Source organism: Penicillium diatomitis, assembly GCF_028827545.1.
Source record: "Penicillium diatomitis strain IBT 30728 chromosome Unknown utg000004l_segment0_segment0, whole genome shotgun sequence".
NCBI classification, from domain to species: domain Eukaryota; kingdom Fungi; phylum Ascomycota; class Eurotiomycetes; order Eurotiales; family Aspergillaceae; genus Penicillium; species Penicillium diatomitis.
This window is the reverse complement of record NW_026623176.1, coordinates 3188697-3216613: the sequence shown is the minus strand read 5'-3', so window position 1 is coordinate 3216613 and position 27917 is coordinate 3188697. Positions and strand designations below refer to the sequence as shown.

At 52.4% G+C, this 27917-nt stretch overlaps 8 protein-coding genes across 8 annotated transcripts; 4 read left to right on the top strand and 4 right to left on the bottom strand.

The window, feature by feature from the left end:
• Positions 1–1082: 1082 nt before the first annotated feature.
• On the bottom strand, positions 1083–3100 carry N7539_004350 (uncharacterized protein; the record flags this gene model as incomplete). The annotated part of the gene is made up of 2 exons (XM_056933952.1): positions 1083–1589; positions 1634–3100. The coding sequence occupies 2 exons, from the start codon at positions 3098–3100 to the stop codon at positions 1083–1085; spliced, it is 1974 nt and encodes a 657-aa protein (XP_056791493.1).
• Positions 3101–7831: 4731 nt separating this feature from the next.
• Positions 7832–8211, top strand: N7539_004349 (uncharacterized protein; the record flags this gene model as incomplete). The annotated part of the gene is made up of 2 exons (XM_056933951.1): positions 7832–8008; positions 8062–8211. 2 exons carry the CDS (start codon positions 7832–7834, stop codon positions 8209–8211), a joined length of 327 nt encoding a protein of 108 aa, XP_056791492.1.
• An 899-nt stretch (positions 8212–9110) lies between these two features.
• Positions 9111–11083, bottom strand: N7539_004348 (cytochrome P450; the record flags this gene model as incomplete). Its single annotated transcript, XM_056933950.1, has 6 exons — positions 9111–9550; positions 9649–10257; positions 10326–10394; positions 10458–10560; positions 10663–10779; positions 10856–11083. The coding sequence occupies 6 exons, from the start codon at positions 11081–11083 to the stop codon at positions 9111–9113; spliced, it is 1566 nt and encodes a 521-aa protein (XP_056791491.1).
• A 2620-nt stretch (positions 11084–13703) lies between these two features.
• On the top strand, positions 13704–14740 carry N7539_004347 (putative pyroglutamyl peptidase type I; the record flags this gene model as incomplete). The annotated part of the gene is made up of 2 exons (XM_056933949.1): positions 13704–13814; positions 13991–14740. The coding sequence occupies 2 exons, from the start codon at positions 13704–13706 to the stop codon at positions 14738–14740; spliced, it is 861 nt and encodes a 286-aa protein (XP_056791490.1).
• An 838-nt stretch (positions 14741–15578) lies between these two features.
• N7539_004346 (MOSC domain-containing protein) lies at positions 15579–16709 on the top strand (the record flags this gene model as incomplete). The annotated part of the gene is made up of 1 exon (XM_056933948.1): positions 15579–16709. One exon carries the CDS (start codon positions 15579–15581, stop codon positions 16707–16709), a length of 1131 nt encoding a protein of 376 aa, XP_056791489.1.
• Positions 16710–17094: 385 nt separating this feature from the next.
• N7539_004345 (DNA-directed DNA polymerase POL5) lies at positions 17095–20394 on the bottom strand (the record flags this gene model as incomplete). The annotated part of the gene is made up of 5 exons (XM_056933947.1): positions 17095–18015; positions 18078–18380; positions 18476–19272; positions 19345–19933; positions 20023–20394. The coding sequence occupies 5 exons, from the start codon at positions 20392–20394 to the stop codon at positions 17095–17097; spliced, it is 2982 nt and encodes a 993-aa protein (XP_056791488.1).
• A 2663-nt stretch (positions 20395–23057) lies between these two features.
• On the bottom strand, positions 23058–23387 carry N7539_004344 (uncharacterized protein; the record flags this gene model as incomplete). Its single annotated transcript, XM_056933946.1, has 2 exons — positions 23058–23213; positions 23295–23387. The coding sequence occupies 2 exons, from the start codon at positions 23385–23387 to the stop codon at positions 23058–23060; spliced, it is 249 nt and encodes an 82-aa protein (XP_056791487.1).
• Positions 23388–25692: 2305 nt separating this feature from the next.
• On the top strand, positions 25693–26063 carry N7539_004343 (uncharacterized protein; the record flags this gene model as incomplete). Its single annotated transcript, XM_056933945.1, has 2 exons — positions 25693–25772; positions 25865–26063. The coding sequence occupies 2 exons, from the start codon at positions 25693–25695 to the stop codon at positions 26061–26063; spliced, it is 279 nt and encodes a 92-aa protein (XP_056791486.1).
• Between the last annotated feature and the right edge of the window lie 1854 nt (positions 26064–27917).

Below are 27917 nucleotides of genomic sequence, written 5' to 3'. Positions count from 1 at the left end.
GAAACATGAGCGACGATGGCGTTTCGCCGGTCGGTTTGTTTTGAGAAAGTTTTGCCGAAGAGATGGGGCCATGGAAAAAAGAACACGGGTCGATAAATGAAGGTCACTCGCACTGAGGCGAAAAAGGGTTCACAAGTAGAATGAACCCTGGTAGGTTGTTTTTTTTTTTTTTTTTTGGCTGCGGTATGCTCCCCGCTGTTGTTTTCTCGGTGTTTTTGGGGGTTTTCTTTGTTTGAAGGTGGGAGGTCCGAGGGCTTGAATGAAAAGTCACGCGGGTCCACAGCCGAGATAGAAATGAAAAAGAGCCAATCGAGGCTTCAAAGGAAGGACTGGAATTCGTGTCAAAGAAGAGCGAGCATGAGAGCAAGGATTGAAAAGAATCCCATCCTTAGGTCCCCGATCATATCCTCGATTTTTCTTTGACTCGAAGCACGACCATACATGCATCGGAATGATAGGCATGGTGGGCGATTTCGGTGGGAATAGTGAATGTGAGCGCTAATGGCATTCGCTTAGATTGCTCAATAAAGAATCTGCTTCGCATTGGCATGTCTGAAAGTCGACACTGGATACTAGATAACTCGCAAGCTCACAAGCTGCTGTCTCTCACACTCCAGTGAACGAAGGGTTCCAACCTATCAAGGCTGGCAGCTTTCGAATCTAGGACGGGCGTCGTGAGCATCGGAGTGAATGAGAGCGCATTGCCGTGTTCTCTTCGGTAGGGAGAGGGAGTGGAAGTCAAGGTGAGTGGCAATTGTTTGAATGGGTGTCGTGTTTCGTGTGTTGTTGAAAAAGGGAGACTAAAGGCCGCATTGCACATGAAAATTCAGTACATCGAACTTCAAGGGCTTGGCCTGTCCCCCAACATGTCATTACATTCGTCAGGGGCCATAGCGGTCATGAAAAAAAAATAGGAAGATGAAGCCAGACGCATGACAAGCTTGCGCAGTTTGTCGTTGAAATCATGGGATAGGCGCCGTGAAATGGAAGCAATACAGATCGACTGATGTGGACGTCGACACCGGGGGAACGGGCATCAACAATTGATATGCGAACAACTCGATATGAGAATGCTGGTGCGCTTACTTGCGCATAAGAATCTGTCGGCGAATGCGCTCGGCGTCTGGGAGACCCACTTCAAAGGGACTGGGAAATGGCGGTGCGGCAATCTTATCGAGTTCTGGGTGTGGCGTCAAGTTGAAGGAGGGGCCGATCGGTGGGTTGAAGGGTGAATAGTTGACAAACGGCTCCGACAGCGACGGGGTGTGGCGGCCGACACGTTTGGGGGCTCCGTGCTGTCTGAGAGCAGACTCGAGCTTGAAAGGCGAGCCAAGACGCTTGATGTTGACGCCGTCGATGTTCAGTCGAGAGTTGACAGGAGGCTTAGACACGGGTGTCGTCTCTTCGGCGAGGGAAGAAATCGCGGAGGATGGGGGCGAGAACAGCTGATCGACCTCTCGTGGAGGAACCGCACTTGATGTGGTGGCGCCACGGTTTCGAATACGAACGCGGCCTTTGCCCATGCTCTGGAGCTCATTCTCGCGAATGAAATGCTCCAGGCGATTTTGCACCTCGGTATCGTCCTCATCCTGTTCATCTAAGCCGGCGTTCTTGGGATGGCCCGAAGCTCTACCAAAGCCATTGTCCGGTTGGACAGTACTCGAGTCCAAACAAGTGAATCGTCGCGGACGACGGGGGGCATATGCACCGTGTCGCGTCTGGGCGCTCGAGGAACGTGTCCACTTTGGCCGCCGGAACCTCCAGGTCCCCAGGTGTTGTACATAAACGGCGATCCCAGGCGAGGAGGTAGGTGCTGGGCGTCCATAGCCGGGAATGGATAGCTTTGGCGAGGAGGCTCGGGTACCGGACGAGCCGCCGGGTGAGCTTGCTGGACAGCGGGCTCCATCGCATTGTTGAACCAGTCCGATCGCAGCTCGGCACGTGGCTGATTCTCCGCGAAGCCAGCCAGCACAGCGTTATGGGTTGAGACAAGTGAGACCCCGAGATCGCGGGTGGCATATGAATTACCATCACGATCCAGCAGGCGGGTGGGCTCAGATGGGACATCGCTTGTTTGGGGGATCGGCTCCGGGGTGCGAGACTGCATGATGCGATAATAGTGAGGCGAAATGGAGAATCTGCGGCGACACAGCAGCTTGAGTCGGCTACGGGTCTTGGTATCCGATCGAGGCCAGGTGGGCTGAGGGAACGACTCTTGCGCTTTGGGAGTGGACATGCCACTCGGCTCCTCAGGCCGGTCCGAGGGAGGCTGGGGGAAGGCCAATCGCCGAGTGTCCCAGGTACGTCTGGCACGGCGGGCGACACGAGCAGTCACCCCGAGCGGCGGAATCGTACCGGGGGTCTGTTTGAATGGGGTGATGGTGGGATCTTGCAAGTACAGCTGGTATGTGTTCCAGAGGTGGTTGTCCATCTCACGCGTCCAGGACTTGTCCTTGCCCGAAGTGCGCTCGGAAGGCAGACGCTGCGGAAGACAAGGGGATTCTCGGTCTGCGTCTTTGGGGTAGTAATACTCGAGGTGATCGCTCTCCATGCTGGTGCAACTTCCGCCTACTGAGGGCCGGGACGCGAAGGTCTCCACTGACTCACAGGATGAGTCTGAGCAGGATGAGCCGGGACGCACGAAGCCGCGCACCATGCCTGGGGTCGCATCCCACGAGGGCCACATTTGTTCGGCATCGGACGGGTCGGCTGTTGTGCCGCGGATCTGAGATGGAGGTGTCTTGAAGATCACGCGTTGGCGGGGCGGCGCGAGGTAGCGGTCATCGTTGGTCAGATAACCAGCATCGGCGGCGTCCAGGGGCGAGTGGTCGCGCGAAGGGAACTCAATGGACGGAACAGGCACATCAGGAGATGCGCGCGCGCCCCGAAACCGAAACAGATCCAAGTCGATGCGCTCACAGACATCGGTGCCGGCACGGGCGCGCACACGCGGCAGCCGGACACTGGAGGTCGATTGCCGTGGTGGTGGCGGCACTTCAAGTTGTTCAAGCTCACGCTCGGGGGTACGAGGGCCCTCTGCACTCAGCGAGGGAAAAGTGAAGTTTTTGGGTAGCGTGCGGGAAAGCTGACGCTGGGCCATGACGGCGATCGGAGGTGGTCTCCGCTCCTTGGTATGTGGAGAGCGGTTCCGAACGCGAAGGCGGCAGGAAATCACAGCGTCAGGAATCCGATCTCAGTCACGCGACGGTGGTTATTGTGTTGGTAGACAGGGTGGAATGGAATGTCGCAATCCGACGCGATCGCGCTCGGGGGGTGGTGATTGGGGGAGGGGGTCGTGAGGTCGTGAGGAAAAGGGAAACACAGGGTTGAGCGAGGGCGGCAACCAAAACAGAGACTCGGAAAAGAAAATGGAGAAGAGTGGGAAGAAAAAAGGAGGGAAGAGGTGAAAGAGGATTGTCTGGCAGGTCAGAAGAATGATTGATGTGTGGTGACTCGTGAGAAAGGCGCACGACACCTTGCAGCCAAGGAACCCCAGATTTGAGGAGTGCTGGCGCAAGTGAGGGTCGATTTGCGGAATGCGCCCACAGTACAACTGGGCGGATATCTGAGATATCGGGAGATCACCAAATCACAACTGCGGCTCCGTCCCGAGTGGTACGGCAAGGCAATCAAGAAGCCGACATTACCCAGCACCAGACCTAATACAAAAGGAAAAAAAAAATAAAGTGGGTGAGTGAATCTGGCTCTCGGAGAATGGGAAACAATGGGTGTGGGAGAGGTTGTGGAGGAGCAAGAACGAGAGAGAAAGGGGAGTTGTAGGAAGGAGGTGAGCAGGTGAGCAGGTGAGCAGGTGAGCAGGTGAGCAAATCAGAGAGGGTCCAGAGGGATGCTGGGTTTGGGTGCCCATCAGTGAGGCGGGTACTTGGTGTGGATGACTGCTTGGAGGGACGGCGATGCGACTACTACACTCTTACCCACAGCGACCGTAGTCCCAAGCTACCAGGTACCTTTGTGGTACCTGGTTCACTACGATCGGGTACTCCAGCTGCGTAGTACCTGCCTCCGAGAGGGAAACTTCCACCAAAGAGGTCACGGAGGGAGGGAATTTCAACGGACTCGCAGCAGCACAGGGCGGGCACCACGGGGCGATGGGCACGACGCGTCGCAACTCCAAAATTTAACGCAGAAGAGGAGGGGGAGATGGAAGACTCGGTCAGATTTCCTCTCCACGGGCGTCTGTGCGGTACCACTCCTTGGGGTACCTGGTACCCTCCTCCTCCACCATATCCACCCTGGTCAAGGCGGTAGTTTCTACACGCCACGGCCGTCTTTCGGTCTGGCCCACCTCGAGATGTTCCCGCTAGAATAGTGCCTTGCGCTGAAAATCGGTAAAATCTCCTCGCAGACAGTCCTATTTTGTCGAATGAGGTGGTGGGCTTGTCTTCCCCTACTACGGTGTAGCGTGCTCCTCATAGTCATTTGGCACAATGGTAGCCCAATTCAGATAAGATTGTCTCGCTTATGGACTCGTCAGTCTTGACATCGTCGGCCTGGAACCTGCCACTCGACTCATAAGTTTCCTACCCTGACCTCACAGACTAAGTGAGCTCTTTCTCTATGTCTGCGTCAGTGGGCAGTCTCGTCGTGGTCATCTCCATTGTTTGTTGATGATCCACCTACGCGAGGAATGTGTCGAGTTGTTTAGATCTTCGTAGAGTCCTTCCAGAGGGATGAACCTGCAGCCCGGGCCTTACTTGACGCGCCCTGCAGCTACATCCGTTCAAGAACCGGATGCTGGGAGCACAGCACCCCACCCCCCCCTTTCACCAACCTCATGGGTTGCATTGTACAGCACAATCCCCTTATACCACCAGTCACGGTCTGCCTGTTTAATCTACTTTCTCCGATTGAAGAGTGTCAATCGAGAAGAGCACCTCCACTGCAACAGACAAGGGGCGAGAGTGCCCGCCATGAAGAGGTCGCTCGATGAAGATCGGTCAAAGAGAAGAGGCCCAGTTCAATTCAAGTTGAACCGCTCGTTGGCCATCAAGGGTGCTTCTGATGTGACGGTTCCTGTCACCCCATGCATCTCCTTCGGCAGTCCAAGTCAGGTGCTCTCCAGGCCCCGAGTCACCCGACTGTTTGACTATACCGTCGGACATCGATAGGTGATGAGTGCCACCATCGTACATCCACCTTCTTGTATTTTTCCAAAGAGATGCTTATTGCCTATGCAAGCATATGGAGGTGTTTGCACTTATCTCTCTGAATGTGGTCCCTCGATGGCACCGTCGGCAAGATATCTACAATTCCAAAGTCAACCCAAGGACCCGTTGGATATGGTAGCTTCACGGGCCGTGGCGGGGGGGGGGGAAATCGGAATCTAATCTCGCCACTTTTTGATCCTTCGGCGAGGAGAATTTCCGGAGCCCACAAAAATGATCGGATGACCAGAAGGCTTCAGGCTCAGCTGTCAAGATCAATTGGAAACAACAATTATACTACTGCCGAGCCACGCTTCATCACTCCATTGACAAACAGAGCGTTTCGAGAATACTACGAATGTCCGAAACTGAGTCATAGTTGATTCGTCTGTATCACCCTACCGAAACCGAACCCACCTCAGTAGTAGTGTTGTAGTAGTTAGTTAACTCAGGCAGTAACTGCCTAACAGGTAGTAAGTAGTAGTCCAGATCACTGATCATGTAATTGACCAAGCCGTCTCCACCGCCAATTCCGTTTCTCAAAATGTCTCAAGCGGGAACTGAGAGTCGGCGAGTCCAGCCCTGAGCACTGGCTTGCGGTGGGGCGGACTTGCCGTCCTACTCGCTGTATGGCTCAAGTCGCGAGTCTTCTACAGAGAAGCAGAAACTATCCTGAGCCGACGTTGTGGCGCACAGTCGATCTCATGGAACATGCAGAAGCCATAGATAAGGTACCAGGGAGGAAAGTCGACAATCTCAACCAGAGTCACCGTCGCCAAATGACTATCCTTGCAAAGAATCATCATGCATTCACCAATTGCTCACATGAAGATTGAGTGCTTTTCGGAGCTCTCGAGTCACATTCGGCCACTTGAAGAATTCATCTTTTGGATATTCCGTGACTTGGGTGGAGCATGGGCGTCTCCCAAACACGAAGTACTAAAGTAGGACCAGGTGGCACGAGCTCCTCCTTGTGCGGAAGGTAGAACTTCGGGAAGCTCGATCATCACAGTATGGACTCGAGTCTCGGGTGTCAAGAAGAGACTGACTCACTCGCAGCACATGTGCAATTGAGCAGAATCGAGTATATTACGCATATACCGTAACAGTGTATGCTCCTTGTACGCGGATGCAATCTGCAGTCCGTACGGCCAATCATTCCTCCACACTTCCGCCAGACAAGCTAGCAACGCGAGCTGATTACCCGTCACAAACAGCCAGAGTCGCGACGCGCTTATCTCGTGTCGCGCGTCTCGTCCCTTTCCGAAAAGAGTTAAATCACTGCCTCTCTTCTCGTTCTCCCGCTGTCGGTGCCTCCTCCCGTCTCGAGTACAAAAGCTAGTGGGCTGGTGGTCCCCGATCGTCTCCGAAAGAGGAATCGACGTTTTTTTGATCGTCCAGTGGTCAGGCCCAATTGTTCTCGAGCATGGTCGGTGCTTGACTGCTTGTGGATTCCTCGGTGAGACCTGGTTCAGGTCCACTTCGATACTACGATCGTGGATTGAATCCTGTACCTGAACCCTTGAATCCTGTACCTGAACCCCTCCTCGTGTTTAATGGGCGCGAACGCACTGCGGGCTTCTATTTTTGTTTTTCTTCAAATCATATAGACGGGAACCCCTGGGCCGTATTATGTGTCCCTGCCCGTGGCCGTGGCCGTGGCCGTGCCTATGTCTGAAGTTCTGAACCTGTTCCTAGTTCCTACAAGGGATCGGTTCCTTCGGTTTTAAGTTTTTCGCCGCACGCTTGCAAGTTCAAGCGGTGTCAACACTCAAATCGGCAAACGTCGAGCGCAGTGCGCACAAATAGGCCAAAAAGACATCAAATTAGAAGCAGAACGTTACAGTTGTGAAATCCGTCTTCAATGGTATAACAAATCAAGATAATATAGTACTGCTGTGTTCCACCACAATGAGACTTCTCCGTTTTTCACCTCGTACACACTGACACTGCCATCATTGAGTGAGGCCAGACACCTGAATCATGCAGCATATACCGTGACCATGGATTTGTACGAGAGGGGCCGTGTCAAGAAGAAGCTTAGTAGACCACTTCTGCCTGTAGATTCCAAGTCCACGGCCGAGGCCATTCAAGTTCCATGGGGTGTAGGTAGTGGTACTAGGTGCCAAGGTGGTCACGTCAATAACCTTGTGGATACTAGATACTGGATACACTGCTGACTGGATAGAGGTGGGATTGAAAATCACCTGTGTCTGTGTACTGATGTACTCCGTGTAGTGTGGTAGTGTTTATCGTCGTAATCTATGCACTCTTCTCGTTGATATATACAAATGCACATCCCTAATTTCATCCAAAACTCCCGCTTCTTGGGAGTAGAGCTTTGTCCCTGGCAGAAGGCCAGGTAGGTACCGTCCTGAGCCCTGAGTCCTGATGACGGCGGATCCCTGAATCAGGTTTGATTCATTCACCCACCGATATTAAAGATCGTTAGAACTTGGTTCTCAACTAGTCATCAATCACTTCCACAACTGGACCTACCAGGACATCGTCATATTCAACCCTTCCAAAAAGTGAACATGCAACCATGCATTGAACTTCACTATACCCGCATGGCGCATGATTTGATCGCCGGAGGCTGGCAGGGCAGCCGCAACACGCAGGATCTATTGTCGCCATATGTGTACTGAGTAACTGAGTACTGGGAGATGATCGCTGTGCGACCGTTGCCAGCCAAAAACAAAGAGCCCATTCCTTGCATTTATCCCTCCGATTTGACGACGCACGATCACCTACGCCTCGAGACAGATCCCGCTGCCGGGTGCAAGACGCAGTCCCGGAGCCACCCTTGCAGCCCTGGTGGAGGAGCAGGTGACAGGACGGCGGTTGGGAAGGGGAGACGAGCAATGCATATCCAAGCGCCTCACCGCAGTAGTAGAAGAAGAAGAAGGAGAAGAAGAAGGAGAAGAAGAAGCAGAAGAAGAAGAAGGAGAAGAAGAAGAAGAAGAAGAAGAAGAAAATGGATGACTGGGAGTGGGGAAATCTTCGAAAGGGTGGACTCGCGCTTATCGCTCCATTGAAAGCTTAGAGTGAAAACAGAACCTGCTGCCCGTGATCCATTCATAGTGTAGCAGAGATCAAACACGCAGTGTGAACTCTGTTGAGCGTAGGTAATGCCCGTAGATCTGTCGCATCTTCAAAGAAAGCGCGGATTATCTCTCCAAAGGTACATGTGGCCAGCCCTGAATACCAAGAACCTGGCACAAGGCTCCGTTCATCTCTTCTGGCGGTATGAGCGGCAGACGGGCCCGGAATTTTCTCATTGTCATTTGCCTGGCGAAGCTATCTAACCTCCACCGATTCTGACCGTTGTCAGTCTTGAGGCAGAACACTAGAAGGAGCGGTGACTGATATTTTGCCTACCCATCTTGAATACTGGAAGCGCGGCCGCTCCTTGGAACATTAGGCGGAAATCGCAGGTGAGTGCCCGAGTGCCTTGACTGGAAAAAGCTGACGTCCTGAAAATCGAATAGGTCCGCCTCAATTGGACTGACTCGGACTGGTGATAACGATTGGGTGGTGGATGTCACTGGATTTTAATTAGTCCACTGGTTGGTTATGTGCTCGTGTATTATGAATGGACCATTCGCTACTGAGGACAAGTCAGTATCGAATCGTGCATGTGGAAATAATCTTAGTACGGTTTTTGGTAAAACATCATCGGACTTGCATGGACTTGCTGCATGCCTGATTCCACCGTGACAGTGTGTGCGACCTGGTCCTGGTTTAGGTACATGCGTATACACGTGTAGGATGGATGCTACCAGGGATATACTCTCGAATACCCAGCCCAAGGCCAGAGCCGGAGTCTACATTTCTCTGCGATGGAGCTGAAGAAGCCGAATATTTGAAGGCCATTATACACTATTCATCATGACGAACGTAAGCATGTCCGCGCCTGAGTATCTTCCAGATTCCCCCATGATCTCACTCTCCAAGAGCCGCAAGGTCAATAGCGGGCTGGCGAGCTCTGATCAAGAGTTCGATCGTGGGATCCGCGACAATCTCAGTTCCAACATCAAAGTTCGCGGGACGACCGTCTCGGTCCTTGAATTTCCATTCATACTTCAACAGCAGATGTATCATCAGAATCTTGATTTCGTTGGCTGCAAAGAATCGCCCAGGACAAGCGTGAATGCCATGTCCAAAGTCAAAGCATTGATTTGTGGTGGTCACCAGCTGGTGTCGGTGCTCGTGACCCGGTTGCTGGCGCATCCTGTAGAAGCGATATCCGTCGTACGTGGAGGCGTTAGGATAAATGGAGTCGTCTCGATTGGTATGGCCGGAGACGGCAATCGTTGCGCCTTTGGGGATCTTGGTGCCATTTGAGAGTTCGATCGGGCCACAGGCGTATCGGTTCATAGATACTGTGAATTAAAGGTCTTTTCAGCATACGGTATCATTTCAAAGTAAGATGGAAGGTCGATCTTCCATTAACGAGCCGAAGCTATTGACAAGTACTCACTGATACCGACAGGGTTGAGTCGCTGTGACTCCTTGATAACACTGTCCAGTAGCTTGAGCTTGGAAAGGCTCTTCTTCTGTAGAATCCCATCCTCTGCAAGCACTTCCTTGATCTCCTCTCGCAGTGGACCAAAATATTCTGGATAGGCAGCCAGATCATACATGACATTGGTCACCGTGTACGACGTTGTATGAATCGCTGCCAAGGACAATCCGATTTGCATGCGTGGCCGGTCGATATCCATGCCATACACCGCTGACATCTCATCCGCCCAATCCAGAGCATCAGAAGTGCGCGGGCTAGTCTTGCCATCAACCGGGTTTGCGTCTGCCTCGGCGCGATTCTTGACTTCGCGGGCAATGATAGCATGAGCAGCAGCAGAATATCGCCGAAGATTTCGACATTTGGGTATGAACCAGTGTACAAGGGGTCGCAGTAGGGAGGGCCACATTCGGAGGGTTCGTGCAGCCACAAACGCGTCAACAGTATAGTTGACCGCCACCTCGAGCCAAGCAGGGTCCCGGCAGACCGTCTCGCCGACAAAAAACAAGGAAGAGACACGAGCAACGATATACGGGAGCTTGTCGGACATCTTGCAGGTTACCCACTCTACTCACATAGTGAGACGGAGGATTAGCAAGAGTTTGAAGTTAGAGGGGGCCACTCATACACAGTACCATTTGATGAGCCCAAGATGTCCTGAAGGCTTTGAGCCGTTTCGACAGAGAGCGGGATAGATAATGCACCTACTCATATGCCTGTTAGAAAGGTTTGGGTTCTTCAAATGCCACGTGCAGGGTCGTGTGTACCAAGTGCTTGAGTGATCTTGACCCGCACTGTTTCCACCAGTATTATGCTCTGGCGTTTCTGATGAATTCCTTCAAAACCAGGGATTCGATCGCTGAAGAAATTCTACGCCGAGGTTTTGCTGGGTCAGCTGAGGTTTGTGTCCTGGTCTCGGGGAACACTCCGTGCTCCCAGGTGATGAGGGCCTGAGGACATGATGGGACTGACCTTTTCCGAGGCTTTGACAAAATCCAAAAGAGGGTTGTTTTTAATCTCATCGATATACTTTGGATGGAGGATGATCAGAGGACTCGTGGCGCCAAATATCTGGAACACTTCAAATCCCTTTTTGGAGGTTCTGGTCAGCTACTGACTGATCACAGAAGAGGGAGCACAGCGCAAATCAAAAGGCCTGGTTTACTTTGGCAAACCCCTCTGAAAACATAGCTCTCGCCGAGTGAGAGAACCGCTCTCTTGCTTTCTTGTTCGACAAATCCCACCATGTTTTGCCAACTAGTGGTATACGACGGTAAGGAATCTCATCACAGAGATCGCTCCACACGGCGCTGAGGGCTAGCAGCACTACGACCCCGACAACGGGGGCATAGAGCAAGTGGTACTCTTGCAAGAGCTCCCAAATCAGTGCCATGATGGTGCAAGGTGTTTTGAGGCGTGGGAAGATTAATATGTCTCCGAAAGCATCGATTCTCGATACGTGAGGCCCTTATCTGAGGAATAGAGAAAAGTGCGATGTTTCCTCCCCCCGGTGTTCCATCGGGTTCAGGACGGCTCCTTTTGAGTGCTTGGGTTGCACACATGCTTTTCTGATAAACTGACCGGGCTGAGCAGCCGACAGAGACACTGAGTACGTGAACGATTTTTGACATCACCCTGGCTGGTACACCCTGGTCCAAGCAAACATCAGATACGAGAAAAGTACTCGAGATACGTAAAAATCGATCACTGAGCTCGGCTGTGTAGGTGCCTTGTACGGTAAGTCGCCAAGTTCCTTAGTTCGGGCAGCGCCAGCGTGAAGCCGGTGGTCGTTCGACTGGTTCTCGATCAGTCTTGGCCGGCTCGAGAAGTTGCCGACATGATTGTTGCTGCATCCAACACAAGGCATTTAGCCGTGAAGTCTGTGTGACCAGTGGAGAAGGGAGACCAATGTCAGCGCCACAGCCGGAAGCTTCCTCCTCCGAGGGTCCTCGAAGAACGATCCATCGTCCGTGGCCAAAAGAGGGGAGTGCCTTGCGTCTCGGTATTTTGACATTCCGAGTATGAGGCCATGTCGCTTACGAGCATCAACTCCAGTACTCAAACCGGACGCGCACGTCTCGGAAAGGTGGATCATGAATGCTCGTATTCAATCGTCGTCCGGTCAGAGCCTCCCTCGTGGTGGTGACTGATGAGAACTCTCCGGACTGCATGAGGATGGTCCCAAGCCCGGAGAAGAATGCAACCCCGGCAGTTGAAACATCCATCCGGAGGTTTACGACGGAAAGCCTCATCCGAAGCGGGAAGCGGGAAGCTGGAAGTTGCAACCAGAGACCGTGGCTAGAAGCTACCTAGTGCTTACTCCCTCCCCCATGCCTAGATGCAAAATCTGTACGCAGTCCTGGTGGGAGAAGGGTGAACGTTGTCGCCAGCCAGACCTCTTGGCTGTCATGAAAGACACCAAAAAAGAGGTTCGGCACTCTCGGAGTGGGATGGCGGCCCCGTGATTGTGGTCATTGTACCAATTTCGACTTGAGGGTAGCACTGGCAGCTGACTTAGCGAGGCCCTGGGTTGTGTGCAGCCGCTCAACCAGACAGACGCCGTCGTCTCGGAGCAATCACAGATGGGTCTGTGCACGTGTGCCCGTCCATCTCCCAATCGTGGTCGCAGACAGAGACTCTCCTGTTGCCACTCTTCAGTGCTGAAAGTTGAGCATGGTGTGTATGTACCATATAGTTGTAGATCTCGATTATTCGAGATATACGTCCTTATTGTGAACAGTCGAAGAGTGATTGGAAGCGACGGGATTTGACTTTGGCCAGTTAGTCAGGTCGGTTGTTCCCGTTCTGGTACCAACCTTATCGCGTGTCCGAACCCCCCATGACTTGGCGGAGGGTAAGGTATAGGTACCTGTCTCTTGACTCTGCGACGGTGGGCTAGAGCGTTCAGTCACTTGAGTGTCCTTCATAAGCGCGGATGCACATCAGGCTTGATTACGGTTTACAATCGACAGAATGAGGAAGGGTTGTCCGAATGCCTACGAAGTGGGGTATTTCCAGATCGTCTCCCCTAGAGAGTGTGTGAGAGCAAATCCCGAACCTACCAACACCTGCACATTATTGCATCTGGGTTTGACTTGCCTTCAGAGGGACGTGCACGGGTCCTTGAGTACATGAGAGGTTGGCGGTCAGATCTCCGGCTGCCTCCATCCACAAGAGGGATAAGTGGAGGCCCAAAGGAAGTGTCAAGATTCGATCGAACCCTAATGGGCTCGATCAATGGTGTGAGGGAGCGGGTGAGTGCAGGTGCACAATCAGATATATCTATATAAATGGTATACTGTATTTACTGTATACCATTACTCGGCCTCGGTGGATCTGGAACAGGACTGGTGTCACTGGAAAAAGCATTTGGGGTCTCCAAAAGGTGAAGACTTTGAATGCTTGGGCTACTGGGGATTTCCCCAGGATCAAAATGGAGCTGTAAGCGGTCAGAAGAGTACAGTAGTACTCTCTCCCTTATCGCCAAAGGCAAGTCTCTTGGCAGCTGGCTCACATGCAAGTCAGATAGCGTGCTCGGGAGGTCAGATGCTGCCCAGTGCCAAAGGGACCTCCAAAGGGCTCTTCCTGCTCGTAACCAGGTACCTGGCTTTCCCAGCAAGTAAGCATACCATCGGCATGTACTCAAGACCGTGCGGGCGTGGGAGAGTTTGGTACCTCGTCTCCACAGCCTCGAGTGCTTTCTGTTCCGGCCAATCAGCAGATCTTTCCCCCGCATTCCTACATTCAGCCACCCTCCGCAGCGACTCGCGTCTCGTCCGAGTCGTCGCGATTGGGAATGAATCATAAGGCAATCTTGATCTTGATCGGCCCGTGAACCTTCACCGGCTCCATTTACAGCCGTAGACGAGCTGTCTTTGACATCATCCCCAACTTACCTCGCCGCGCGCGGATCAGGTCCATCGCCTCAAGTCTGATCCAGTGATCACTGCCTCTCTCCCCTTCACAATCCACACCTCCAGCTCCAGGTTCAGAGAGACCTCCATAGAGTAATCATGGGAGACTACGGCCCCGCGGTCCCGCCGACCGAGTCCTCTCCGGCGGGCCAGCACTCGCCATCTCCGTCGACCTCCACCGACATTTCCGTGCTGATCACGGGCTTCGGCGTAAGTGCTCTGCTCAGCTTCAAAACGCTCCTGGTCCGAACGGGGTCGAGCTCGCTAGACGACTCATCTCATGTCGAGCATCCAACCCACATGGGCGTCGCTGTTGCATCTCCAGTGCCGCCTCTCACTTCTAGTCGTCCCTGCCTCGTGCTGACTTGTACAAATTCCCTCCCCAGCCATTCAAGACAAACCTCGTGAACGCATCGTACCTCATCGCCTCCTCGCTTCCTCCCTCGCTAGACTTCTCTTCAGGAAAAGGCGACGATGGCTCTACTGAACGTCGCATCACTCTCAATGTCTATCACTCTCCCATTCGTGTGGCATACGCCACGGTCCGAGAGATGGTCCCTCGGATCCTAGAAGAATATGCAGCCACACACGATGGCCAGCGGCCAGACTTGATCCTTCACATCGGAATCGCCTCGCCTCGTCCATACTACTCGGTGGAATCTCTCGCTCACCGCGATGACTATGTAATCACAGATGTCGACGACCAGAAGGGATACGAAGAAGGGGAGAAGCGGTGGCGTGAACTGGGACTCCCACCCATCTTGGCGCCCGGTCTGGCCACAGAAGAGGATATCAAGGGGGTGAGGCGCTCAGTCAGTGAGGAATCAGAGCAACCGTTTCATAGAGTCGTACCCTACCCGCCAGACGACCATTTCTTGCACGTGTGGAAATCGAACGCTCCTCGTTTCCTCGATTTGCGCATCTCGCGAGACCCCGGCCACTATTTGTGTGATTTTATCTTCTATACGAGCTTGGCTGCGGCAAAGCTGCAAGGTGCGGATCGCAATGTGCTCTTTTTGCACGTCCCAGGTGGAGCGGCCGATCATGACATCGAGCGTGGTCGGAATGTGGCACTTGCGTTGATAAAGACCATGGTCACCTGCTGGATTGATGATAAGCGGAAGGATTTGGCGTGATAGGATGATTCGGCAGCATCATACCTGGATCACACCTTTCAATTCATACCTCTCTCGGATATACCGAGGTCAACCGGCCAGAGTAATGGAGTTCCGACGTAGGGACTGTCGTTCGTTCCCATTCTGCTGTGCCATACCCACTGACTGAAGGGCAGGATCTTGCCCGTTTCAACTGACTCAAGCCGGTCTTGGTCCATCGACTGATTTGCGGTCTTGGGCTGTCCAGTTGTCTGTTGTACTTACCATATCTGCATCCTTGTATTCGTCGTTCTGACTCATTATTTACGATTTTTTTTCAGCTGATACGAAAGACTAGGTTTGTACCCCCTCATTGCTAGACCTGATCAGATGTAGTTCATTTTATTGTATTCATGACATCAACATCAAATTGGAAGATAAACGATACTCTTATCAGGTGGTGTGGATCTTTATTGCCTTAGGCCGTGTTCAGCCTCGGTAGGCTTCAACCCATACCGGAATGCAGCACAGGATACGCAGCTTTTAACAAATGATTCCCTTCTTCAGGTAAATAGATAATCCAGAGCTACGGCTCTACTAGAAGCCGTCAATTGGCCAAGTCCTCCACCCCATCAGTAGATCATTGCCAGTTGGATCCAATGCAAGCTTCTTCCTGTCCAAGTCTAGCCTAATTCGGCCTGGAGCTGGAGCTGGAGCTGGAGCTTCGCGCTAGTGGCCAGCCCTCTCTAGCATACGGGCAGAACTTCCAACCCAGATATACCTCGAGTGAGCACACCTTCAAGATCTTGTCGCTTTATTTGACTTTTCATCACCTGGAACTATCTTCTGTCCAGTTCCCCAGATTCACAAACCCAGCAGTATGCTGGACAGAGCAACGCTAACCTCTACCCCCGTAATCCTAGCCTCGGGAGTCATCCTCCTGCTACCTCTACTACTCATCCCGCAATTCAACGGATGGACCAAACATCTTCGCATCCAGCTGCCGGGGCGGCGTCGCCAACGCAGTGAAATTGTCTCACTCCGCGTATACCCCATCAAATCATGCCGTGGATTCGAAGTCCAGTCCACGACGCTCAAGGAGCAAGGGCTGGACCTTGATCGTCGCTGGATGCTCGTCGACGCATCCACCCACGAGTTCCTGACGATTCGTCAGATCCCGCAGATGACGCGCATCCGGACCGCGCTCAGTTCAGATGGAAACGAATTAATCATGACCGTTCCGTTTTCCCACGACGGATCTGAACACGCAACGGACACCGAGCCCGATCGGTCCGGAGCTGCACGCACCATCCGAATCCCATCTCATCCGACTCGCGAATGGCTCGAGGCGAACACCCAGACCTCGAACGTCGAGATCTGGGGCACCAAAACGGACGGATACATCTACCGCGATGATATCAACAAGCCGTTCTCTGCTTTTCTGGGCCGACCCGTCGCGCTCGCGTACAAGGGCCCTCAACCACGTGTTCTGCAGGGCAACGGTGATCCGCAACTGCTGGGACGCACTCAGAGCACCGCGTTCCCGGACGTATGTCCCGTTTTGATTGCGAGCGAGGCCTCTCTCGCAGAGTTGAATGGCAGACTGCAGTCTCAGGAATTCGATCCGATTACAATTGAGCGGTTCAGACCGAATATCATTGTTCGCGGCGAGACGCCGTGGATCGAGGATTCGTGGAAGACTGTGCGGATACATCGGGGCTCTGCCTCCTCGGCGCCGAATGGCCCCCCGCCGCATGAACCGCTAGATGTGGATGTTGTTGCGCGCTGTGCGCGCTGTCAGGTACCGAATGTCGACCCAGACACGGCTGTCAAGCATAAGAAGCAGCCGTGGGATACGTTGATGTCGTATCGTCGTGTTGACGAGGGGATCAAATTCAAGCCTTGCTTTGGTATGCTGGCTGCGCCTCGGAACGAGGGTCTTGTGGGGGTGGGGATGGTATTGGAAGTCTTGGAAGAAACGGATAAGCATCGATATCATGCAGGTTTCTAAGGATCGTTGTGCTGCATGATCTTTTTGAGGCTTTTTGGGAGGGGGGAAAGAAAGCGCTCCATCGATGCTTTGGGCGTCGGCATACCAGTCTTGTATATCTGTTGCATCATTTACTGCCCATGGATTGGTGGTCCCTTGTCTTATGAAATGGGGGCTTCCCATTACCATATTCACTATACGTAGATGCTGAAACTATCATACTAGTAAGTTGTAACTACATACGACAGACTATGTATTACGTCCTGATTCAAAATCCATGTAAGAGATATGTATTTGCGTGACGACTTCGAAAGGCTTCATCATTGAAATACAAGAGAAAAATAGCATGGAAATTCTCCGAGAAATATCGTTCTATATACATCGGTCTCCTCTCCCTCAACATAACTCAATTTTTCAACTGCTTGCTCGCCGACACACACCAGTTGTTCCAGTCCGTAAAGAACGAAGGCTGAATATGACACTTGGAACTCATCAACTGACCCTTACGAGTCGCCGCATAAACGTCGACAACATCCGCAATCGCAGCCTTATCATGCGCAACCAGCACCTTGACCACCAGCAACGAAGCCTGGCTGCACGCCGTCGTATGCGCAGGCGGTCCACTATGACCCGCCTCCTTGTGGATAGCCCGCAAAAGCTCCCAGACAGCCTCGGGCGCATTGTCATCCCCGCTGATCTTGGGAATGGCATTGCCCTTGCACAGTTTGGTGTATTCGCGCAAAACGCTATTGGCCTTGTTGGCGATCTGCTTGACGGTGGATCGGCGAGCGAGACGGAGAAGAGGCAAGAGCAGGTCCATGGCCAACAGACGGGAGTGACACTTTTTAACGAAGATCTCGAGGAGATCGAGGACGCGATTCTTGAAGTTGACCATGTTTTCGCGCGCGTCCTTCTTGTCTTTGACTTGGGAGGCGGCTTGGTGGCGGGCGCGGAACACGTTGGCTAGCTTCTCGTCGACTTCTTCCATTTCGTCGTCGTTCATGTCGGCGTCTGAGTCGGAGTCGGATGCGTTGGGATCTTGGTCGGCTCGGTGGGTGCCGAGTGCGGCGGCGAGTTTGGCTTCGAATTCGGCGATTTCGGCGGCATTTTCCTCATTTTCTTCCTCCCCCTCGTCGTCGTCCTCCTCCTCATCGGATTCGGATTCGGAAGCGTCGCCGCCGGAGACAACCTCGACGTCGCTGTCGAGATCCTCGGCGTCGACCATCTCGACGTCATCTTCTTCATCTTCGTCATCATCTTCGTCACCGTCGCCCTGGTCATCGAACATTTCCTGTTGACCGGCCAAGCTTTCCTTGGCTTCGAGGATCTACAGAATCGAGTTAGATACCCGGATGTTGACAAGTCTCGCAGGTTCGTGGATGTACATACCGAGATTAATGATTCCAGGCCGTTCTCAGTGACTTGATCAGCAAAGGCTCCAAATACTTGCTCACTCATGCGGCGGAACAGCTGAGACTGCTTGGAGGCAAAGCTCAGCAGGATCTCAACAAGGGCATCTGAAGCATCCGAGGTGTCCTCGCTGTTGTTCTCCTCGCCCATGAACTTGCCGTAGCAGAACTCCAACTCGTCGAGCATAGAAACGGCGTCAGCATCGCCGCTGTATACCTGCAAGACTGTCAGGGAGTATAGAAGTTTGAAAGCCGCAATGCTGGGGTTCTCTTCTTTCTTTTCCTAGGTAGACGATCAGGATCAGCACAAGCGAAACGGTGATTTTTGTTTTTTTTTTTTTTTTTTTTTTTCGGAAAAAAGGTTGACAGAGAACGTACCTTGCTTGATAGTTTCTTCAACGATTTGAACGCAGTCTTGACCGACTCGTCCAATTTGTCATCGATGTTGATGATGAACTTGCCATACTCCTTTGACTTGGCACCGTCTCGAATCTGGCGCACGACAGCGTAGGGAATCGTTGCGGCATACTTTCGAGATGCAAGAAGACTGTTCAACGCCGAGTTGATCCGGTTGCGCAGCAGCTCTTGTGTGGCTTGGGTCAATGCGGGCTCGGGCGTGCTGTCCATAAAGTACGCAAAGCGCACGAAAATGAACAAGATCTGCTCAAGAACAGACTGGTAGTCCTCATCCGACTCGGCGTTGCCAGTCGCAGCCTTTGCGCGTACAATGTTCAACATGATACCTGCAACGAACTGGCGATTTGACGCCGCGGCCTTCTCGTCAGTCGTTCCGGGGTTCTTGAGGAGGGTCTCGAAGAGAGGTACAATCTCCGTCAGAGCTTCGCTGTTGGCATCGGCGACGAGCTTCTCGACAGTCTTGGTTTTGGTGACTTGATCGAAATTGACGACGCCGTTGCTTCCCATCAGACCTCGAACGGCGACCGCAGCAAAGATGGGCTCCTTGGACACGCGAATCTGAATGGCCTTGGCAGCCTTTGCGGCCATACGGTGTAAATAGCGGTCTTCCACAGCGAGTTGATTTGTCAGGCATCGGACCAGGTTCTTGGTGAAGATGTGGTTGGCCTGTTGGAGAGATCCCTCATTCAGAATCTTGTGAAAGAGGAGGAATCCCCAGTACTTGCGCTCATCAGAGGAGGACGAAGCAAACAATCCATCTAAATCCGAGATCGGCGGTCAGTGACTCGTACTTGAAAGGTGGGAACTCTTCGCATGGTTTGGAAACTTACTGTCAACGACCTCCGTCCAGAAGTCAACGAAACTCAGTCGTGAGGACTTTGACTTGGTCTTGGTCTTGGAGCTAGCATCCTTGACACTAGTCCGCGAGATGACAGCATCCCAAGCAAAGTGAAGCTTGGAGTTCCAGACCCCAGACGACTTGCTGCCCTTGTTCTCTCCATCATTCTCTTCCGCGGACGACTCCTTCATGATCTTTGCCAGGTTGCCCCTCTCCTTGGGATCCAATGGATCGTCGTGCTTCCAAACCTTGGCAGGCAGCTCCGCAGTAGGGAACATGTCCTTGACCGCTAGCCAGACTGCAACACCCTCGGGAGAGCGGGCCAGTTCATAGGAGCAGACACGCTCCACGGCAGCCTCGACGAAAGTCGCATCCATCTGGCGAGCCGAAAGATCGTAGACACATCGATAGATGATCCATCCACACTCTTCACGCAGCCATGTTTTCTTGTGGGCGAGGTCGAGAATGAGGTCGAGGACCTTGGTCCACTCTGCGAACGGAGTTGATGGTTGGAACAGGATGCCGGATTTGATGATTGCCTCGGCGCCGAAGAGGCGGCCGAAATGGTGATCTCTCTGCTCCTGTTGAGCGCAGACACCACGAGTATTAGCTTCTTTCATTTCAAGATCGACGCATGAAGATCACTATCGCTGGTCGCGTCATCACCCACCTGTCCTGTCTCACTGCCAGTCGCATTGGACTGCGATTCCCAGATATTCAACACATCCGCAACACCAAACTCACTCGACTCTCTCGCGACCGAGAACACTTGAGTCAAGACCTCGGTCAGCGCGATCGAGAAGCCAATGCGAGCAGCCTTGCGGCTACTGCACAAGCCGCGGAACAATCGCTGGAGCGTCTTCTTGATCTGCTCTTCGGCGGGGCTCTTGTCGGGGGTGAACTGCGATACGAGCCCTTGCGCCGCGCGCAACCGAATCTCATCCTTTTCACTGGCGAGATCCTCGTAAATTTCGACCAGCTTGATGTCGACATTGTACGGTTCGCGTCTGCGCTTTCTCCCCACGGGTCGATTGAACGCCATCGCGACGAGAAGGGACCGGAAGAAGTCTGCTTAGTGGTGATTATGAGCAGGTTATGACCCTTTCATCCGCTGGAAGATCCTCAATGAAGCTGTCGAGCTGCTGTTTCTTGCTGTCGGAGTAGAGTCACAACCTTGAACCTTCGCTATTGCGTAGGAAATTTTGGGTGCCCATTTCCTGATTTGGATTAGCGCTGGCTGATAGGCTGATAAGAGGCAGCTCTTATCGATAGGAAGATGAAACAGATCGTGGTCAACCCGCTAACTCCGTGATTCTCGCACGATTTACGATCAGTCAAAGTCAACTACATACCACAGAGGCACCGACCAGTGATGCTTCTGAAACATCGTGTTCAAGTGAGCTGACATGATGTGTCCTCCAGATGGCTTTGCTTTAAACTGCGCCCGCTGATTGTAAGGGTGCAACCCGACTGGTTATACTCAACGGCCCCAAACATGCTGAGACTCGAATTATCGATCTGCCGACTCGTGCGGGAAGACTCGTTTTCGGGACGAAGAAATATATCTTTGTTCTCCGGTTCCGTGGGACTTTTACGGACAACACACTGCTTCCCCGACGACGCTCGGCCAGCTAGTTCAGCAGTAGTCTAGCTCTCTTCCATGGTACTCCTGACCGATGAGTGTATGGAACGGACTACGATGATACCATCTGGGCACGTGAACGATCAAAGCAGGAAAAGATTCACGTCTTCAAGGCCGGCGCAGGCTCTAATTGAGGATGCTACCAAGGCTACGTTCATTATCTGGGGCATTAGTGGAAAGACTGATCAGGGGGTTCCAGCCAATTGATCGGAAGTTCTCGAATTCCCGAAGAACGCCAGTCGCTGTTCGATTGGGGCTCCAATCGACCAGGTTTGGTTTTGTAATCCATTCAGTCTTTCTCAATTGACAGCCCGAGTCAACCTTGAGCAGCATTGCGTCTTGGGAACTACTATACTAGGGTCCTTCCGTTGCAAGGTGCTCTGGGCAGGGTTAGTCAAAAGTCTCGGTTGGGTTTGCAACGTACTCCAGCTTTGTAGAGGTCAAAACCGACATGGAATACTCATGTTCCACTTCCAATCCCAGGACTGTAGCTTTGAACCATTCCTCATGCAATTTCCCCCCCAGAATCCCAATCCCGGACACAGTTGCAATCCATCTCACCGGCACAAGGATCCATGTCCGATTCATACTGTATTCGGCTTTCTGGCAAATTCTCCAGTCCCCGCCAAGTGGACATTCCAAGTGGCACCAGTCTCATAATGTGCAAGCCGCTGGAGAGGCCCTTTTTTTTCCTCCCCGATCAGCGACCATCACCCCATCAACCACGTTAGTGTTCGAACGAAAAAATGAAGCGGAACCGGAAGAGAACAAAAAAAGAGTTTCTGAATCGACGGAGATGTTATTACAAAACCTTTCAAGTGGAAAGATTTCCACACATGGTTGGGTTTTTTCGAGTTTCATTTCGTCTGTTCGGTGTTCATTTTGGAGGTGTTTTTTTTTTTCGTTGATTCGCGGACCTGCATGTGTTCTCTGTCATTGGGACCTTGGATAAATTGACAAATCCAGATTTTGCCACGGTACACTGGACTGATACACTGGTCCAGTCGAGTATATCTCATCAACTTGTGAGAGGTGTTCAGGGGTACTGTAGCTCCAACCAAAAAGGTCAATGCTGAGTATATGGACCATGGACAAGGGCACGATGCCTCATGCATCGGAGTTCTCTCAAAGCTGCAGCTCAAATATGGGTAGGTCATGTCAAGTGGACATGCAGAGGTTCTCTAGCGACCGGGAGAGGCAACTAACAGTAGCGATCCTCTCTGGGCTTCTCCAGAACCACGGCCAGATGCGTGAGAAGTATCGCATGGATCCGGCACGAAACCAGAAAACTAGTGCTGTGCAGCGCTCGACGCTCCGACTCTAACGAGTCACTGCAGTAAGTGCGTATGCCTGGGTGGGTTTGGGGGATGCGACAGCCCGATTCCACGGGACTCGCCTCTCTGGGACATCTGGATGGAGATGGAGAAGGTGCGTTGGCTGGGTAGCCGGGAGCTATTTGTACCGCGTGGGCGCCGAGAATTTACAAGTACAGTATGAGAAATGAATTCTTTTCCGCTAAAAAGTGAAAACGACGTGTAGATTGCAGCTAGGCCAAAGAAAAAAAAGCAAGCATATTTCACGAGCACAAACTGAACGATGTCTATGTGATTGGCGCTATGCGATGAGAATTTATGTGTCACACTCGTCTAGCGTGGTTTGAAATCTGATGTGTTTCAACTTTTAAGTCGAGGCAGTCTCCGCCAGTGTGTAATTGTGCATCACGATTGGATCGCACATGCAGCACACTGACGGGACACTGACGGGACACGTTCTGAGACGGTGCCCGGTCCACGCGTCGCAAGTGTCAAAAATTTGACTTGTACGAGGCTGCGATGCATGTGTTGATGCATCTTACTGGAGACTAGTAGTGGTCGACGGTCGCTGGTGGATACATTGAACATTCAATACGGTGCTTAATCTTCCTCTTCGTGCGATAGTTAGTAGGGGCCCAGTCCATTACATAACCAAGCTACCTTTTACCTGGGACTCTAAGCTCCAGAATCGCTTACTCAGTACAGAAGTGCTGGACCGGACGGCGGACATGGTCGGGAGGTGACAGGTATTTACATGACTGGAGCGTGCATGTGCCATGCGGCATGCACTCCTGCAGTCTCGGAAGCATCCTTCGTTCCCACATCGGAACCATCGGAGCCCATACCCTGCCAGTTTGGCAACCACAGCAACGACCACACTCTGAACAGGTCACGTTTCCCCCTGAACTACAGTACCATCAAGCAGAATTACTACCGTATTACTCGCAGTACTCCTACTTAGTACGAGACCTCTTCCCAAAAATTAACCTTCTCTCGCATGAGGGTGGCACCCGCGGCAGCGACTGACGCTACGTGGTGGGCCTTGATGCAGATGGCCTCCTGGCTCTTGCATCCGTACATAGTGGAGTAGAGGTTGAAGTTTCAAGTGACAGCTTGACTCAACTTGGTCTGACCTATAATATACAGTAGACCATGGATCAGTATTGATCTACATAGATGACTTCTCAGGCACTTCATATATACATGTCTGCCAGGAAAAGGGGGGAATAACCGCCTAGGACATGCATAGGTTGGGTTGATTGGAGATTGTCAGGGCTCTGCATGGGTGCTACAGAACGATGTATCTTGGATCCACGATGTAGCGCTGTATCTGTCATAAGAGGCTGCCAGCCTAGACTGGTAGGTAATAGGTACATAGGTGGATATCTCTACTAATTTACAGTCATATGTAATATTTGAATGGGCCTGGTCAAGTTGATTAGGGGAGAAAGGCTGGGCTCATGTTCAAGTATAGGCAGCATGCTGTGAGCCGATCACTGAGCGATGGGAGTACAACATGAACCCAACACATCTATGTCAAATATTGGCTGATTGATTAGAGAATATTGTACCTAGTATCTAACTAGGGTCCAGTTGTCCATTATCCAGCTCTGAGATAAAAAAAAGTCAGATAAAGGGTATGTAGTGAATCATGGCTATGCCAGATCGGTGAAGATGCGCTACTGTAGTACTCAGATAAGACATCGATGTACATCCAGGCCCCGGCCATGCACATTGCTTTTTGCAGTTTGCAAATACCACCGAGCCACCGGCACTAACTAGATGTACAGCATGGTAGAAATTCTGTTATGTCCCACAGGAATACTCACGTCCGCATCAAGCTTGACCCCACCACTGAAAACACCTCCACTGGATTGCAGATCAACAATACCGAGTATAGTCTGTGGACTCAGTAGAGTCAGTGACTCAGTACTGAGTTACTGACCACCTGCAGTAAAGACTAAATCCTGGTACTGAGTAAACTAGTAGTGTACAATTATAGTTTGTACAATACACACCTACATGATCATAAGAATATTTACCAGGTACTATACTAGTAATGTACTCCGTACATTGCACACAACACACGTCCATGATTATTCAGTCTACCTAAGCGATCACAACAGCGTCGGGAAATTGGCCATGCACCAAAGCGACACAATCACCCGTAATCGGTGATCTATCGGGGGCTGGCGCGAACCACGGCCCACACCCAATCAAGATGCGCACTACCAGCGCCCTAAGCAATTGGGGACGGCTTAGCCCCCGTCCGCCAGATGGGCCTCCGGGGGCTTGATCAAGCCGAGCTGGACTGGAGACTTGGGGACTCGGATATCTCCGCAGATCGCTTATTGACTCATGTGTAGGCTGGTAGTGTGCCGCTGATGAAGGGGGAGTCGGGAATTCATCGGGGACAGGAGTGAGGATGGAGGATACTAGGACAGGAAGCTGGGCGAGCTGTATTGCTGCAAAGAGCAAGTTATTCTATTGGAGATGTGCTATTTTACTGAGATACAGTCTGTTTTCTGAGTCAGAACAGGGGGTGTCGCGCTTATTCAGCCTCTCCCCAGCTGAATTTGACAGGCACGCGGCCCGGTAGCATGGATAGTGTGGGCAGCACCAGAGATGGTGCCGGAGACTGGAGGAGGAGAAAAAGAGCAGCAGGAGGAGGAAGAGAGGGGAGATCCAACTTCAATAGCGTCGCAGATCGGCGGCACCGGGGACACTGGAAACGGGCAGAAGAATTCGAGGAAGGTAGTGGCGCGCCTGAAAATAGATGAAGAGGCTGTTTATGCCGGGCGATGCAATGAATCATAGATCAAACTCCCAGAGAGACCCCCCGGGACTACGACTACTGGGGGAGTGGAGCCGCTCTAATGACGCCACGGTCAGACTTGGCGGAGAGGCTGAGAGAGAAAGAGAGAGGGAGAGAGAGGGAGAGCGAAGTGGAGGAGTCTGGACGATGAACAAAGGATGACAAGACCAGCTGAACGGCCGAGAGCCAGAGAGAGGGAGAGCGAGAGAGGAAAAGGATCGCGGCCGGTAACTTTGACGGTGGTATGGGTAATTCAGGTATCGAGGCTGTCAGATGTAGCAAAGGGCCTAGGGGCTGTATCATTCAAGGTTGAACAGTCCAGACCAAATCAACAGGATGCACGTTCTGTCCGTCATCCAGAATCAAGGCCCGCTTCTGATGCAGGCGATGGATGTGCAGCAGTTGTTCCCATCTGATGTCACTTCTCTTCGGAGACTGCAGAGTAGGAGGGTTGGCCCGGCCGCTGGTTGGGCACAAGTCACGGGACTGCGCATCTGCGTTCGGTTCGCGGGGGGGGGGGGCCAAAAAAAAGGCGGATTGTTTACACTTTACTTACCGTGGTAAGCGGACATGGACGCCGAACGAGAGAGTGCACAAGTGATGAGCATCATGACCTGGGCCCTCTGGAATCGATTGCAAGAAAAAAAAAGGTTGATCAAAGGATCATCGTCTCCAGTCTGACATCACGATTGGCTCAGAGAGGGGTCATCGAGGCGGGTCCAGAATGATTTCCACTAGTCAGGTTGCACTTGGCTCTCGACATTGACACGGGGGAGATCTCTCGGTCTGCGGCACTAATGGACGAGACTCGACTGGCACACGCTGGACGAGCGACTTGCTTTCCAGAGAGTTTCGTGATGAACCCCGCAGCGGAGAGTGTCCAGAGGCCATGTGACTGGCAGTTACACTGGCGTGACGCAGCTGAGGGATCATATCACTAGAATGTTTCGACCCCACCGGGCCTCTCGGCCGTGCAGGAGTGGCGTATGCTAAACGAAAGCAAGAGGAGCAATGGTCAAGAGGATTCCCCCCTCAAGCTGCGTGACAGACCCCTAGCGATCGGGTTTGGCCGACGGAACGTGGTCTCTGTCGCTGAACACCACCCCGTCAGAGAGGTCGAAATGGATGCGGTCGGATAAGATATAATCCATGATTGCCCAACCAGTTGCTAATGATTGATTTGAGTTAATTTGGAAGCCCCGTCAGCAAGGACAGAAGAATGGAAGACTGGCGGTGTCAGCCTCTAATCGTGTACAACATGTATGGTCGCATCATCGCATGCAGGGTGCAGTACAAAACGCTATACTCGCGAATATCCAGGTTTTGCGGGAATCTGGTAAGGTCAGTGACACCATAACAAAACATCAACAATCCATTGTAAACAAATGACGCGTCGAGATAAACAATACAAGAGCCTGAACCGGTCGTGTGCCATAACAAATAGACGTCATGAACAGATGGTCTGCTGGCGATGGATCGATGGACCGTCGACTGGACCCAGAACACGACTAAGACTAGGACCGCTTCGGAGTGACGTAGACCCACGGACCAACGTGGGGTCAAGGGCTCCAGGGCTCCAGGGCTCCAAGGCTCCAGGGCTCAAGTGGGCGTAACGGCTCAGAACAGCCAGATGAGATGCCGTATCTACAACGAAGTAGGCGATCTCGGATGGTGTATGCCGACCGAGAAGGAAGCTTCAAGCCACCCTCGAAACCCGGTGGGAGACGGACAATCACCACTCCTCCGGCTGGAAGGTCGACGTCAACACCAATGTGCAAGGTCGATGTATCCTACACCGACACGACACAGCAAGCAAGGCATTTGCGCGCAAGGAATGCATCAACTTCAGCGAACGGGGAAAAGAGCATCCCGGCACATCATCGAACACAATCAGTTTGGCAAGTACTGGGTAAGGTATTGTTGGGATGGCAAATGCACGGTTTGCGACTCGGAGTTCATATCGAAACGGTTCCGCCATGTGCCGAGCATAGCAGCACACCATGACGATGTGGGGTCGCCAAGTGCCTCCGTCGACGTACTAGGCTGAATGTAGCATCTCGACTCGGATTCACATTTGCTCTTTTGACGACCGTGTCGCATGAGCGGGATTTCAGGCAGGCAAGGACCTTGCTGAGAGAAGCTTAGTCATGCCGTTCCCCCTGTATAATTGCAAATGTACTGTGAGACAATGCTTCATTGCCCGAAGGCATATCAGCAAACGGGATGGAAAGTGGAATGTGTTTAGGTGATGCTTGGATCACCTCGGGTGCGCCCGACTTGGGCACTTGAAAGGATGGGATCAAGTAGATGTCAGTGCCCATGGTTTTGTATCTCTGCTGAGCCCTCGAGGTTCCCAATCGAGGGGTGATCGAACGATGACGAGGCCAGAGGTAATACCAGAAGCGGATCTATCGGCCAAATAGAATGGTGCTCGATCGATTGCGACGCAGCGAGCCATGCTTCCCATGCGACGGGACGTTGCCAATCAGCACAGACGAGGCGTGGCTTGGCAGCGTTCTTCGCTCTGATAGAGTGATAATGACTGTTACGACACAGACTCTGTGTAGACTCAGAGACTGTAGGATGGTTTGTATTTCGATCATCGTGGCTGCGCTGTACGTATGGTATTAGTATCATACCGCACTTTGTTATCGGGAAAACTATCTGCGGTCAAGGTTGGGCTCGTAATTGGGCCTAATGGTGTAGTTTGTTGCATGAGCTGGAGCCGAGTCGGTTGTTCAGCGCGACCAGCGTAAAATGGCTTCCGTCCGACTGGGGCGGACGCACGAGAGAAG